We start from the raw sequence: 14458 nt of genomic DNA, 5'->3' as shown, positions 1-14458 counted from the left end.
TTTTTTCCATTTCTTTGGCTCGTGTCTTTTCATTTTTTCCCTAATAGAGGCTTGTGTTATCCCTTATTGTGTATGCTGTATGCACACACATGCTCTGCCGAGCTCTTCAGCTATAAACACACACAACCTTCTGCCCCCAGCTGAGACGCCTTTAGATGAAGGGGGAATGGGTCTGAAGAGACACAGCAGGCACAAATAATAACAGAATGCAGATAACATAGAGACTCCGGCGGGGGAATACACACACACACACACACACGCACACACAAACACACACACACACACACACACATAGACATAGCCTCAGGTGACAGGGATCCCCCCTTCCATTTCATAGGTCCTTGGGAGAGACTTATTGTGACTTGCTGCAGCCCAATAGAATAGTAGCGGCTTTTGAGCTGAGATAATAGGACCACATGGGACTGAATGACTGGCTGGCTGACTGAATCGTTCTCAGCAAACGTGTGTAACCTGAGCTCAGTCAAGGACAGGTTTAAAAGGGAAAGGATGGCAGCTTTATTGCTGTGTCTTAACGTGACAGCAGGTTTGTCCTCAGTGGGCTGCTCACGTTGTCCTTGTGTGACATCAGCTGCAGAAAAAATAGATTTAAGAGCGTGTCGTGTGTCATTTTTGACAATAGTTAATAATAATACAACATCAGCTGACACTTGAGCGTGACTTGTGTAAACCTAAAGACCATTGCCAAATATACTGTGTGTTTCAGTGTTGTATTTTTCATTATGATCCACCAGATAGAACATGTGATTAAAAAGGGAAGCATCAATGTAGAGCATGTGTCATGAGTTGAGGCTAAAATGTTACTTGACAAACTGAGCTAAGATTTCGTGGTCTTATACAGATGAGAAGAGGCCACAGAGCTAAGATTAGAGCTATATTCTGGTCAGGCAAACAAGGCCTTGCTGATGATAATGTATAATTTATAGAAATCAATTGTGCAGACATCCTCCCTGCTGCTGTGCGTTTTGTGCCACACACACACACACACACACACACACACACACACACACACATACAGAAATGATCAATGTTAGATGGCACAGAGGGAAGAAGGGGACGGATGAATGGGGAGGGGGAAGAAAATCAATGTTTATTCTTTTTTATTGTTTCATCTCTCTCCAGCATATGCAGCCTAAAGGACGGGGCTCACGTCACGTCACAACCCTTCCTGGCAGCTGGTAGAGCCTGTTGATCCTCAGAGATTTGTTGAATGATGGATGGACTGATTAATTCCTGAAAAGGTGTAGATTTTTTGTTGGATTTTCATATATGACACCTTTATTTTCGTGTGAATGGCCTGAGAAACAAGATAAATTTTCATTTGTGAAACTAATATATCAGTTTGTCAGGTGAAAATTGTCACCTGGTTCTCTATGAAATAAACAATGATAAAAAGAAAAAATATATACTCAAAATGTGTGTTAGTCACAGCTGTATTTTATACCTTGGTCCCTACAGTGCTGGTTAGAATTCTGTTAACTCCTCACATCAGATAAAAAACATTATCAGTTAGCATCCGACATCAATATGACGTCAGACAGATGTCGGACTCTTAACCTCTGACGCGTTAAATTTTGGTTGGAATGAAAATTGGTTTAACGAGATTTAAAATGTCTAACAACATCGGAATTTCATGTTGTGTGGACATCAACATTGTGACATTTTGCAGATGTTGGGTTTCGGTCTTCATACCTTATGACTAAATGTCGTTATTGTAGGTCAAGATGAGGTTGGCATGAGACGTTTGGAAGACATTCGATTGTGGTTACTAAACAACACAACTTAAAACCAACAAAATGTCATCTGTAGTACGTGTTGACAACCTAAATTCAACCAAATATCAGCATCTAATGATGTTGGTGGCCAGCTGGGTACAGTGGCAGCTTTATTTAAACAGAGAGTGTAGCTAGTTTACCAATTTGTTAGCCAATTTGCTGTGGCTCAGAAGGTAGAAGGGGTTGTCCACTAATCAAAAGATCAGCCCTCTGATTCCTGGTTCCTCCAGTCTGCATGTCAAAGTACCCTTGAGCAAGATACTGAACCCCAAACTGCTCCCGCTGGCTGTTCCATCAGTGTATGATTGTGTTAAAAACTGGTGGCACCTTGTACGGTAGCCTCAGCCACCAGTGTATGAATGTGTTTGTGAATGGGTGAATGTGACTTGTAGTGTAAAAAGTGCTTAGAGTGGTTACTATACAAATGCAGGTCCAAGCTAATTATGTAGTTGGCTAGATGTATTACCCTAAAGTAATAGTAGTACATGTTTCTGGATTAACTTTGAGTCCAGTATTTGTTCTTGTAGCTCTGTTTTTGGTCGCTACCAACTCCTGAGGCAAATATCTGGCTCTATAGCAACAAAAGGCTCCACAGTGGCCCGAGCTAACAACCAACTTTTGCTCTCTTCTGTTTGGTGCTGGGTAGGCAGGGTACAGTAGGTTTGTCCGAGGTTTTAACTGCCGAGTGCTGTGACTGGAAACATGATGGAAGCAGTGAGAGTGAATCAAAACAGTGAAGTGGCAGATGTTAAAACCAAAACAGTTAGCTTAAAGTTGCTAAAATGCTCCGTAGAACTGAGGGGAACTCCAAAGGTGGGTAAAAAATCCATGGTGGTTCACTATTATGACCAACACCTTTAACATTACACATAGTCATTTAATACATTGTCGATATAAAAATATAGATTAATGCAGATTTAAAGTGTCACCTTGAATTTCCACAGATCAAGTAGACTAGTAAGTTTTTTATCAGATTCCCTGGGTTATAATGTGATTTTGTGTATTATCAGGTCTATATTGCTTTAATGAATGGTTGTTCAGTGTGGTTCCATGGAAACATTACTTTTTCATTTCGTATTTCTCCATAATTTACTGTAGATATCCTGCACAGTGGTTTAATCCAGGTTTCCATTGTTTGTTGACCTAATAGATTTAACTGTCTTTTAGTCTTTTCCCTACACCCTGTATCCATGTTTTAACAGCCAGAATTTCTTCCCTTTCATGTTGTTGCCCTCTCCTGCTTTCTCCTACACCTTGGCTTTCCTCATTTATCCATCTTGTGTTAATTCCCATGTTTTCCAGCTCAGTATTTTCTCCCACCCTTTCCCGTCTCCCTCCATTTCTCTTACTTTGACTCGCTCTGATTCTTTTCTCCCTCCTTACGTTCAGCACTGCTGGTCCTGTTGAATCAAAGCTCTGTTATTACTGGGAGCGCTCAGGGCACATGCAACACACAGACACACACAGACACACACAAAAGAGGATCCTTGTTCTCATCACCGGCACCTCATTTGAGTCGTTTTTATGGAATAAATTAGTCCTTGGATTAGAAGCACATTTCCATTAGCTATTTTTAAAATATAATCATTTCCATTAATTCTGAGAACAATGTTAATAATTTATGCATAGCAAAGCAGTCTTAATTACTTTTTGCCAATGGGTAATGCTTTATAATGGTTTTATTTCTGCCTGTTAGCCTAAAATACTGCATGTTTGAATAAAAAACACTAACAAAGCTCTACGATTTTGAAGCTGCTGTTGTTTTTTTTCAATGTACCAACCATATTAGCTATAATCACAAGCATTACTAATACATTAATTGTACATGTAATATCTAACTATAACATGGCTTTGCTAGTGATTGGACTCCAGTTTCAATGAACTGCACAATTCTTGGTTTTCCAAGGGTTTCCCAGGTCCTGCATCTTTAACGGTCCAGTGTGTAAGATTTAGGGTGATTTATTGGCATCTTTTGGTGAGGACTGCAGACTGCAACCACCCTAAACTTCTCCTGGTTAGAATTCCTAACAATTACAAATCAGTGTTCCTCCTACGCTGTTTGCCCAGCACCTGCAATATGTGCTCACCTTTTTTCTCGGGTAACTTAAGATCCAGACATTCAGGAGCTTCTGGCAGGCGCCATATTATCCACAGAGGTCTCTTCCTCTCCAAAACAAATGGACCCCGTTATTTAAATTGGTAAAAACACTCAATAAAGCTGTTTCATGTTTAAAAAAATTAATGTTTTTTCCAAGCTTTCATCGCCAATAGGCTGCTAACTACAATGGCCGATGCAAAAACACAAACGGCCCTATCTAGAGTCTTTGTTTGGTTTGTCTATTCTTGGCTACTGTAGAAACATGGCAATGCAACATGGTGATCACCATAGATGAGGACCCGCTCCCTATGTAGATATAAATGGTTCATACTAAGATAATAAAAACACAACAGTTCTTATTTTCAGGTGATTATACACTAAAGAAAACATACTTATTATATTCCCTTTCCGCCAACATGTCCTCCTAAATCCTACACGCTGGACCTTTAAGATAGCCTTTTTATGAATTTAGAATTTAAACATTGTACATCTTCATCCCACTGCTGTGTAAATATCAAGGACGCACAGGGTCTCACAGCAGTGTGAACCCAACCTCAGCAACCTGGGTGTCCTTACTCTTTCCATCATATTGCCAGCTAAAAATGGCACTCACCTTCCCCGTCCTCCTTGACCCCTCTGTTTTTCCTCACCACATCACATCCCTAATGTCTTTCCATCAGTCCTCACCCTGCCAGTGTTAGCATAAAAGAGCACCACTGTTTAACACATCAGCTGTCTGGATCACGGACTGAGTGGAACATACACTGGCCGATGATTCACGCCTGAGTCACAACAACTGATTTTTGAGTGTGTGTGTGTGTGTGTGTGTGTGTGTGTGTGTGCCAGGCTCGACTACCCACTGCGCCAATTTGGACCTTCTGCTCAGGGTGATTCAGACCTTCCTTGGCTTGGGTGGAGCTGCTCTGTGGTCACTTCTACAACTATCAACTACGACGCTGAAAAGAGGCTGTTTTACTGTAAAAGTGCATTTTGTGCATAATCACTGCAATTCACCGAAACAGAGAGCGCAATTGTGGCTCATTCATTTACAGTAGATGGTAGTTAGGGAAGGGCTGAGCTAAATAATAGGGGCTTGATCTCATGCCTGACTCTGTGTGCAGATGTACAGTATGCCCACGTTTGTTGATCATGGCGTACCCCAGTGATAATTTATGTAAATTGGTCGGTGTCTCATGTGATTTCAGGGTCATGGATGAATAATTCTGAGTATGGAGCTGAATATCCAGGAACACCAGATGGGCTGGCGACTCATTCGGACATGAGCTCATACATGATATCATGAATGTGTGTTGGTGGGGAGGAGGGTATGATAAGCAGACTGAATACTATAGAACTATGTAGAATATTATAAAGTTTGAACTCAATATTTGCAACAATGCGACATTTTTAATTGAATTATGTTGACCAGTGGATTCACTTATGATTTCAACTTTGGTGAACTTTGACATACAAATTTGGGCTGTTTACCAATAGTTGGCCATCTTGACAGTGCTGTTGTCCCTGTCAACATATAACGTTAGCATGTGCGTTTCAGCTACGTTAGCATCTTCATTTTTATCCCAACTGAAGCAGAAACCAAACTGACAAGACATTACGCATTTTGGCAGCAAACTTGCTCTGACTGAGGCATGACATCAGTTGGAACAAACGGTTTCATTGGTCAAATCCGCTGAAATCAAAGGCCATGTGAATGTTTTTTCTCCTACACGAATGTTACACAGGAGTGTGCAAGCATTCATCAAAACCCACAAAATCAGTTTTTATTCATTTCCATGGAAATTCTTGGACGAAAATTTGTGCCAGATGTGAAACGACTTTCAATCTCAGCTGCCTGAGTATTAAAAGGCATAGTTTGAGTCAGGAGTCATGGTACAATAACCTTTGGTATAAGTGAAAAACAGTATTATCCCATTAGAGATTGAACTAAAGAGTTGGCTAAATGACAGTCACCTGCTGATGGTGGATAGAATATTAAAGACAAATATCTCAAAACCTGGGCGAGTTCACTCTTAAAATGATTCATGGGGTTAGTGGATAACACTTACAGTAAAATAAATAAGTTTTTCCAGCATAAAAAAATTATGTTTGTTTCATTAGCATGTTTTAGTCAGTTTGCAACTTATTTGTAGGAGTTGATCAAATTCTAAAACAATTTTTCACATTTTTCAGTTGGATGGAATAATAAAAAAAAAAGTTAGAACATCTTTGATAAAATATCTTGCCCCCTAAATTTTAACACAACTTTCAGATAAATACTGGTTCAATTTAAGTTTTTCGAGGTCAAACAAATCATGTTGGTTTTACTAAACTTATTGAGTTTGTCGGATTATAAGACTCATCGGAATTACTCGGTAATACCAGAGTTTGAACTACTCAAAAAGATGCATGCAAGTTGTTACCTTATTTTTTTAAGCTGAACCAGTGTGTAATTTTTTAGAGTGCAACCAAAGCTATTAGCATATTCAGGCAGTACTCGGGGAAAATGTTTTGTAATTTGGGTAAACTAACCCATTAAAAAGGCTGCATTAAGCAACTACCTGAGATATTTTAGATACTGCTACTTTGTCTGAATGTAATATGGTTAGCAATGTTCATGCTTGTTCTGTCACAGGCAGATGAGGAGTGCAAATATTGAAATTCAGACAGTCCCCTAAGGCACTCAGTGCAGATAATGTTACAAAGTGAGCAAATGGTTGTCTCAAAACACAAGTAGTATAGCACATGAAGAGACATTACGCTCCATTCTCTCTCACACACACACACACACACACACACACACTCTAGGACTCTATGATGTCACTTAATGCAGTTCGGAGTCATGTATTTATCATCAGCAGGAAATGGATGTATGGCTCTTGTGCTCATCATAGAGGAGCCTATCCATTAGCATGGCGAGGCGGGTACTCCACTACTATAACTGCACAATACTACACTGATGGTTATATGACATACACACACATGTACACACAAGTTTTCACACAGGGCATGTTGGAGGAATTCAATTTCATTAATCTGGTTGTGTGTAGTGATTTATGGCTTATGGAAAACAGCAAAGAGAGTTACAGGTGCATCAGTGCATGGCTTCCAGTTAGCCTATCACTGTTGATTAATGTGTTAACCGTTTTGTGTGTGTGTGTGTGTGTGTGTGTGTGTGTGTGTGTGTGTGTGTGGCAGCCTTCCTTGACAGGCTGGAGGTGTGGCCAATAATATACAGCCTGTGTGTGGAAACTGCAGTGGAGCGGAAATGATCTGCATCAGTGGGGGGTGCGCATATCTGTGCATTTCTGTGCATGTTATCATCTCCACATGCTCATTACCTGAGTGTGTCAGGGTGTAAATGTTTTATCCATGCAGCACATTGTTGTTGCTCACAGTATCTAGTCGTGAGGGTGTTCATTCATATGCCTCAGAAAGGCAGGGTGTCAGGGTGTTGCTACAATGCAGGACTTTGATCACAAAACCATGGTAACGCAGATCAAAAAAACGCAGCCAGAGAATGAAGCAGCTGATATGTGGGCAATTAAAGCTGCTACTAGATTTCTGGTGCCAGCCAAAGAAAACTGCTCCCAGAGCCCTATTACAGCTTTAATATGTCACTGGTTGTAGCAGTTACTGAAGCACAGCAGTCAGGTTTTTCTTTTATGGAGCAAATATTGTTGATGAAGTGATTCCTAGTCTGCAGAATTATTCTAATGCCTTGAAGCAAATTAGCTTTTTACTTGCACAAGCATTTCCAAAGGAAGGGTAATAGTTTAATTAGACCTCAGGGGCAGATCCAAAGAATCAGTTGGGTAAATATGTTTGCAATAGTTCCACATTTTGGCAAATAAACTTAATTGCTTTTTTGGTTTGATGAGGAAATTGATACCACTCTCACGCCTTTATGCTAAATATGAAGCTAGAGCTAGCAGAAGATTAATTTAGATTAGCATAAAGACAGGGAGCCGGGGGAAACAGCCAGCCTAGCTAAAAGTAAAAGAAAAAATTCTGCCTTAAACTAAAACTTGTTGATTTTACAGTTAAATGTTTGTAGTTAATTAACAAAAAAGATATAATATGTTAATTAGAGAGCAAAAAGTGCCCCTAGCTTCTGGTCTTTATGCTAAGCTAAGGATTTTTAGCTTCATATTTAGTGCATAGACATGAGAATCTCCTCAACTAAATCTGCAAGAAAGTGTTTCCTAAAATGGTAAATTAGTCTTTAAAAGTGGAACTCAGTGAATAAAGAAGCAAGAGGGGCAGAGGACGACATAATGAAACCTAGTTAGCATGTCACAATGTAGCCATTTAAGCTAACTTTAGATAGAAGACACGCTAACCTCACAAAGTATGTGCTTATATGCAGTATATCATGTCTACACATCTCCACTAAGTCTGACTGTACAGAAAAAATGAAGCCAAAATATCCTGGCTACGACCGCTGCCATCTTGTGTTAGTGACATCAATTGGAGCCAGAGTCTGTAGCGGTAGCAGTAGCAATCTACACAGTATTAAATTCTCACCCATACACCCATCCAACCTATTGCGAGCAGTGCCTTTGATCACAACAACACAATGATGTGAGATCCCCTTTTTATAGCAACCAATAACAAGTAAAGCCAGATTTATTAGAGAAACAAAGATTTGAACACACAGCAGCGAGATAAGAACCACCTTAAATGATGGAAACCATCTTTGGCAAAAATTTATTTGACACGTACTTTGATCTTTTAGTTTAGCCAACTGACAAGCCCCCAGGAACAGCAGCTGGCTTTGAAGCCAATTTGACATAGTGGCGAAAACGTGAAATTACAACTGGGATCATCACATGATGCCGTTGGGCCCAAAAAGCCCTTTTTAGAGAGAGTTACATTGGGAAAAAAAACAGCTGTAAATCAGTGGATACTTTTTTTTGAGCGTCACAACCTCTGCATAATGACTCGTTTCACCATTGGGATTTAATCCATTCAGTCAGATAACATTTTAAAAGTCTAGAAGAGCAGCACAATTAAATCATTTTATCCATGTTCAAATTAGCGGAGGGCTAAATCAGAAGATAGCAGCACAAATGGCATAAGTCTCTAGTGCACTTGTTCTATGGATGGTTTCATTGCTCTTCTGTTGCTAGGGCAAAAGCTTTCCTGTTCACTTTTATCCTTCAGGAAATCCACTTGGACCCATTCAGAATGTTTATCTTGTCAAGTTTGAAGCAGTCTATGGGCCCCATGATTTGCAAGATCCCGGCTAATTTCATACCCAGAAAGTCTTACTTTTTTAGCCTCATGCGTCATTGAGCAACTTTCATAGGAAAGAACGGGGCTCCGCTTCCGACACTGTATCCAGGTCTCTTTATACATCCATGATCACTGATTTTCCAAATTCAAACTAAGGCCATGTCCACACAGAGACGAGATTAGGTGTATCCGCAAAGGTTTTTTTATCGTACAGACCTTTTGTAAACACAGAACCAGCGTTTTAGGAGCCCAAATACACCAACTTTTGAAACGGGTCCCAGAATGAAAAAATCTGGAGACGCCACCTTCGCGTTTCCGTATTTACAACACAGTATGCCTCTTTTCTGAAGCGATGACGCAATTACCTCACCTCTCCCTTAACCCGCATGCGCTAGGCGTAATGGCAGGACTCCCAGTCAAACTTCTCCTGCAATTTTGTAGTTCTGTAATCAAGTGTGACCCTAAGAAGCAGCTCTACCTCGTCGTCAGACCATACAAAGTGGGCTCCTCTGGCATTTGTATTTTCCGCCATCTTCTTCCTTCGTGTTTGAGTTTTATGCGCATGCTCCATTTCTTATTCTCTGTTTTTGGTGTACTAGCGTTGCAGCACCACTTACAGGCCTTGCATATATACTACAGTGTTTTCAGTGGCTTCATGTTTACGTACACATATCTTGAGACGATTCTGTGTTTATGGAAAACTTTTAAAAAATGAAATCGGTTCTGTCTTCATGTGGCTATGGCCTAAATATGTAATGTTACTTATGCCTAAGCTAGGTTGCTTGTCAACTGACCTTCCAACATAATGAATGTCGCAGCCACGAATGATCAATAAAAAAAAGTCAATGCCATTTATATTATTGATTCATATTTTGCGTGTCCTCTTTGACATTCCACTTTGCCAGCGAGACCGGGTTCAGCCATGTTAAATGTCAAAATTTGCTCACTGGTTAATGTTGTGTTCCTTTCTTGACCTGCTTTAACCTCAGCTGAGTATCTACTACACCACTACATCTGTCACATACCCGTTTATTCATGGGCTCCATACAACAAATGTGATGCTGTCAGCAGCGAAGCACCAATTTGCAGAAGGCATGCAGAGAATGCTTCTCATGCTGGATCGTAGGGTCATTTTAATCTCTTCAATTTTCACCGTCTTAACGGAAACGCAGCAAGGGTGAGCGGCATTTCCAACACCTTAACTGCAAATAGACAGTTGTGTTTTGCCTTTTTTATTATCTTCTGCGTATTTGGTTTTCTGTAAATGCCCATGAAACGTCCAGATGTACTTAATGTCAGTCATGTTCGTTATAAGTATTTGACGCAGCCTAAACGTGATGTAATTAATTAAGTGCTACTTTACAAGATGTACACAGTGAATCACATCAAGCCAGCTGAATCTGTTCTTAATATGCAAATACAGATTTAATCCACTTTGCTACCAATTTCACGCCGCTCCAGCGAGGAGGATTTACACATCACTCTCCCATTCTTGGGAAGTATTCATTTCATCTTAATCAGATCCAGCTGTATAATTGCAGTCATGGAGATTAGTGCCAAGGAAGGAAGGAAGGAAGGAAGGAAGGACACACACTCGCATACATGGACATATTAATAAATCCATCCACGCACACAGACATACACTGTACATGAGTGTGAGCACGCGTACACACAGCAGCACTGGCAGCAGCTGACGGCAGCCTGATAGCGCTGAGCGTTGCAGTGATGAAACTAGAGATGCTGCACGCTCCTCTTAATAGAATTCACACTGGCAGCATCGGCCAGCTGTAGTAGAATGATAATGTATGCTGGAGCTTTCTGAGCTTTCCAGAGCTGCGGCTTCATTCAGAAATATGTGACCCAAGCAGGGGAATAGAGGGAGAGGAGAAAAAGTGTTTCTGCCTTCATATTCTTGTTTAAAATCAAAATTATGAGAGGTAAAGCACTTCTTAAAATGCAGTATATTTGTATAAGTGCATGTCAAACATCAATGACACAACCTCTGATCTGACAAAGTGTCATCATAGTCTCTGTTAGATATGACCTGATGTGTCACTACAGAGTTCTGGATGAATGAGCATCTAATGCAGATGTGAAGGCAAACAAACAGAGTCCTACCTCTCCTGGTCTGTCTGATCTTTGGGCTCAGCATGGCTGTCATCGCTCGTCCACGCACTCTCCTCTCGGCATGTTCGTGTACATCCAAGCACCCCACCCCTTGTCTCTCCCTCTGCCTCTCTGTGTCTCAGCTTCTCTCCTCCTCTTCTCTCTCTGACCTTCTGCAGTGCGGCCAGCAGCTAGGGGGTTGGGTGAACAGGGGAGGGGAGGAGAATGGAAAGAGAAGGGGGTGGTGAACGAGGAGGAGCAACTACCCCTCTTTTTTTTCCTTGCGCACACGCCCAGTGGCCTCCACCCCTCCCTGATACATTATTCATAGCAGTACATCCGCCTGGGGTTGATGGAGGAGGAGGTTTTTGGGGTGGGTCTTCCAAACAGATGCTTGGTTCTAAGTGTTGTTATTTCCAGCAATGACTGCTTTTCCATAAAGATCTGTGTGTTTATAAGGGGGCGTATAAGAGGAGAGGCAGGTGTCTCCTCCTTCTGCACCTAATTAAGATGTAGAGGTCCTCAGCTTGTCTCCACCTCCTTCCATTAATCACTCATTTCCCCCCATCCTTCCTCGGCTTTCTCTCATTTTCTTCCTGCCTCTCTCTGTATCTCACTTGTGCTATCTCCTTTCTTTATCTTTTCCTTCCCTTCTCCACCCACCTCTCTCGCCACAGCTCCCTTCTAATTCTACTGCACATCCGTCAATCTCTCCTCTCTTGTCTTTTCCTCTTAATTACTTTCCTTCACCATTTTTGTCTTTGCCACTCTCGGCTGTCTAAGAACGATGTTGCTGTCAATTCAAAGTTAGACGTGGGAAATTCCCAGCTCGTACATTAGGTCGTAATTACATCCTCCAGGCATTCCAGTGGCACAACTCAGGAAAACCAGGGGAGAAAAAATACCGTTCCCCCTCTATCAGACAATGTCATGTCGCCTCGAGCTACACTGGCCTGTAATTGACACAAGAAAGTGTGTAGGAGTGTGGCGGTGTGGTAGCAAGAGAGATCTGCAGCCAAGAGGAAAAATGTCACCACTGTTGATTTTGGCACCAGATTTTGATTTGGTTGCAGTTCAAAAATGTGTATCACAGTATCAGACTGACTTTTGCTAGTTTTATTTTTTTGCAGTAAAATTTAAGTCTTGCCTTTGTTGTGCATTTTAAATTTTTTATCATGGACACAGTGATGTTCCCTCGGCAAACATTTACTTCAGAGAACAATTTAGATAGCCGACAGTCTATTTTAATGAGGCAGCAACCTCTGGGCCTGTGAAGGAAAAACCACCACAGAAGTGCCAAAAACTGCAGTTCCCCAAATAGCCACTTGAGGGTGTCTTTCGAGTCAATTCCCATAAACACCATGACCACAGGAATAGTGCTGGACATTGAGGACAATTTTACACAGTGGCCAAAAGTGGAATAACACACTCCAGGTCCGTCATGTGATGCTATGGGGCCCAAAAAGACTTTTCCCGCAGACTAACATTTCGAAAAAGAAGTCTGTAAATCAGTGGATAAGTTCTTTTTTTTTTTTCCGCATCAAAACCCTCAAGAAATTAGTCTTTTACTATCTGTATTTGATCCACTTGTTCCAATAACATTTCGAAAGTCTAGAAGAGCAGCAGGCTTTAATAATTTTTATCTCCTTTTCAGTTAGCGGAGTGCTAATAGGGAAGTTAGTTGCCCGGGTGCCATAAATCTCTAGTGTGCCTGCTCTTTGGACCCATGATGCAGAAGATCCACGTAATTTCATACTTTGGAAATTGAGCTTTTTTGGACTTATGCACCACTGAGGAACTTTCATAGGAATGAACGGGGCCCTGCCTCTACTGCTGTATCCAGTTTTATTTTTACATTCATGATAGACACCCATGTTAAAATGCCTAACTTTCCAGCAGAAATAAACATGTTTGAAGCCTGGTAAAAAAAAGAATTCTCTGATAATTTCCCTTTTTATGAAAACTACACAGACAGGAATTTTTGTATAACACCCCCATTTACATTGTATTAAGGCTTAAAGTTATGCATAATTAAGGGCATGGCTGTTGTGAGTGACAGCTTCACAGTTTCATTGAAATTTGGTCACCTCTAGCTCCAAAAATCCATTATGGCAACAGCCAAAATGCCAAACTCAAGTGTTCAAAAGGTGGGTCCACAAAGAAATGGGTAGGTCTACGATTATAATCCTGAACTCAAGATAGAAACACAGATGATAGCCAACAGAAGGCAAAGTTTTAATCACATCCACAGCTTTTTATAATGATTAGCATTAGCTTACCTTTTTGATGAATGTTAGCATGTTGGGCAGCACTGTTTGTCCAAACTGTTCTTGTCTCATTTTTAGTAGGCCTGAAGACTTATTTAGTCCTTGTTACTCTGCAAAGTCAAATATATTTTGTTTTTTACCACATTCAATTTATTATGCCATAGAAACAAGGTAAAACCAAACAACAGTGCAGTAAACCACAGCTGGTTAAGGCTAGCCATAGCTAGCCTTACTTAAGGCTAATTTACTGACTTTTTCCTTCTTATTTCCTGTAACTGAAAATCAATTTGTATGCTCCAACATCTTAGTAATTGAGTTTGTTATACCACATAAATAAATCTTGCCATGATGGTAAAATAAGTAACACAGATAAATTAGTCCCGCTAAAAGCTAAGTAGCCTTGCTTAAATGTCCTTTAGATTGTCCACTCCAAACAAGGGTGACGTTATCTCACGGTGTTTTTTTGTTGGGTGTAGTTATCCTAAAAAGCCACTAAATTAAGGTTTTACTACCTATAGCTACATAGTGGTTGTTACACACTTTGGTTTAAAACTTAAATTCCTCTTTTCTTAGTTTTAATGTATCTGAATGCTGTCTGCCATTGGCTGTTTTTTTTTTTCCTTCAAAAACCAGTATGGTTCGCTAACGTTAACCACGTTGTACAATGTGTGACTCCATGTTTCATTCAGGTTGTTGACCCAGACCTTGTATGAATTAGTTCATCTATTCATTCGTCCATCTTTCACTATTTAATTGACTGTTTAGTTCGTATTTGTTGACCAAAACACTCATAGGCTAAATTTAGTCATAGTTCTCATTTTCAATGGTTATCGGCTTTGTCTCGTTTTTCATGTTAAAAAAATGTCAACAAATATTTTACAACATAGTCTTTGTAGGCAATATTAACTTTGAATATAAACTTTAAATGTCACCATGCAAATCCTGGAATAATAAAACTT

The 14458-nt window shown here is 40.4% G+C and overlaps 1 protein-coding gene across 1 annotated transcript in view; it reads right to left on the bottom strand.

The window, feature by feature from the left end:
• si:dkey-191m6.4 (rho GTPase-activating protein 22) overlaps positions 1–11401 on the bottom strand; it is a 51004-nt gene extending 39603 nt beyond the window's left edge. The window contains exon 1 of the mRNA XM_050059145.1: positions 11245–11401. Within this exon, the coding sequence (XP_049915102.1) occupies positions 11245–11287 (43 nt within the window). The 5' untranslated portion in view covers positions 11288–11401. The remainder of the gene's footprint in view (positions 1–11244) is intronic.
• Between the last annotated feature and the right edge of the window lie 3057 nt (positions 11402–14458).

Source organism: Epinephelus moara, chromosome 13 (assembly GCF_006386435.1).
Source record: "Epinephelus moara isolate mb chromosome 13, YSFRI_EMoa_1.0, whole genome shotgun sequence".
Lineage (NCBI taxonomy): Eukaryota > Metazoa > Chordata > Actinopteri > Perciformes > Serranidae > Epinephelus > Epinephelus moara.
This window is presented reverse-complemented; position numbering and strand designations above follow the sequence as displayed.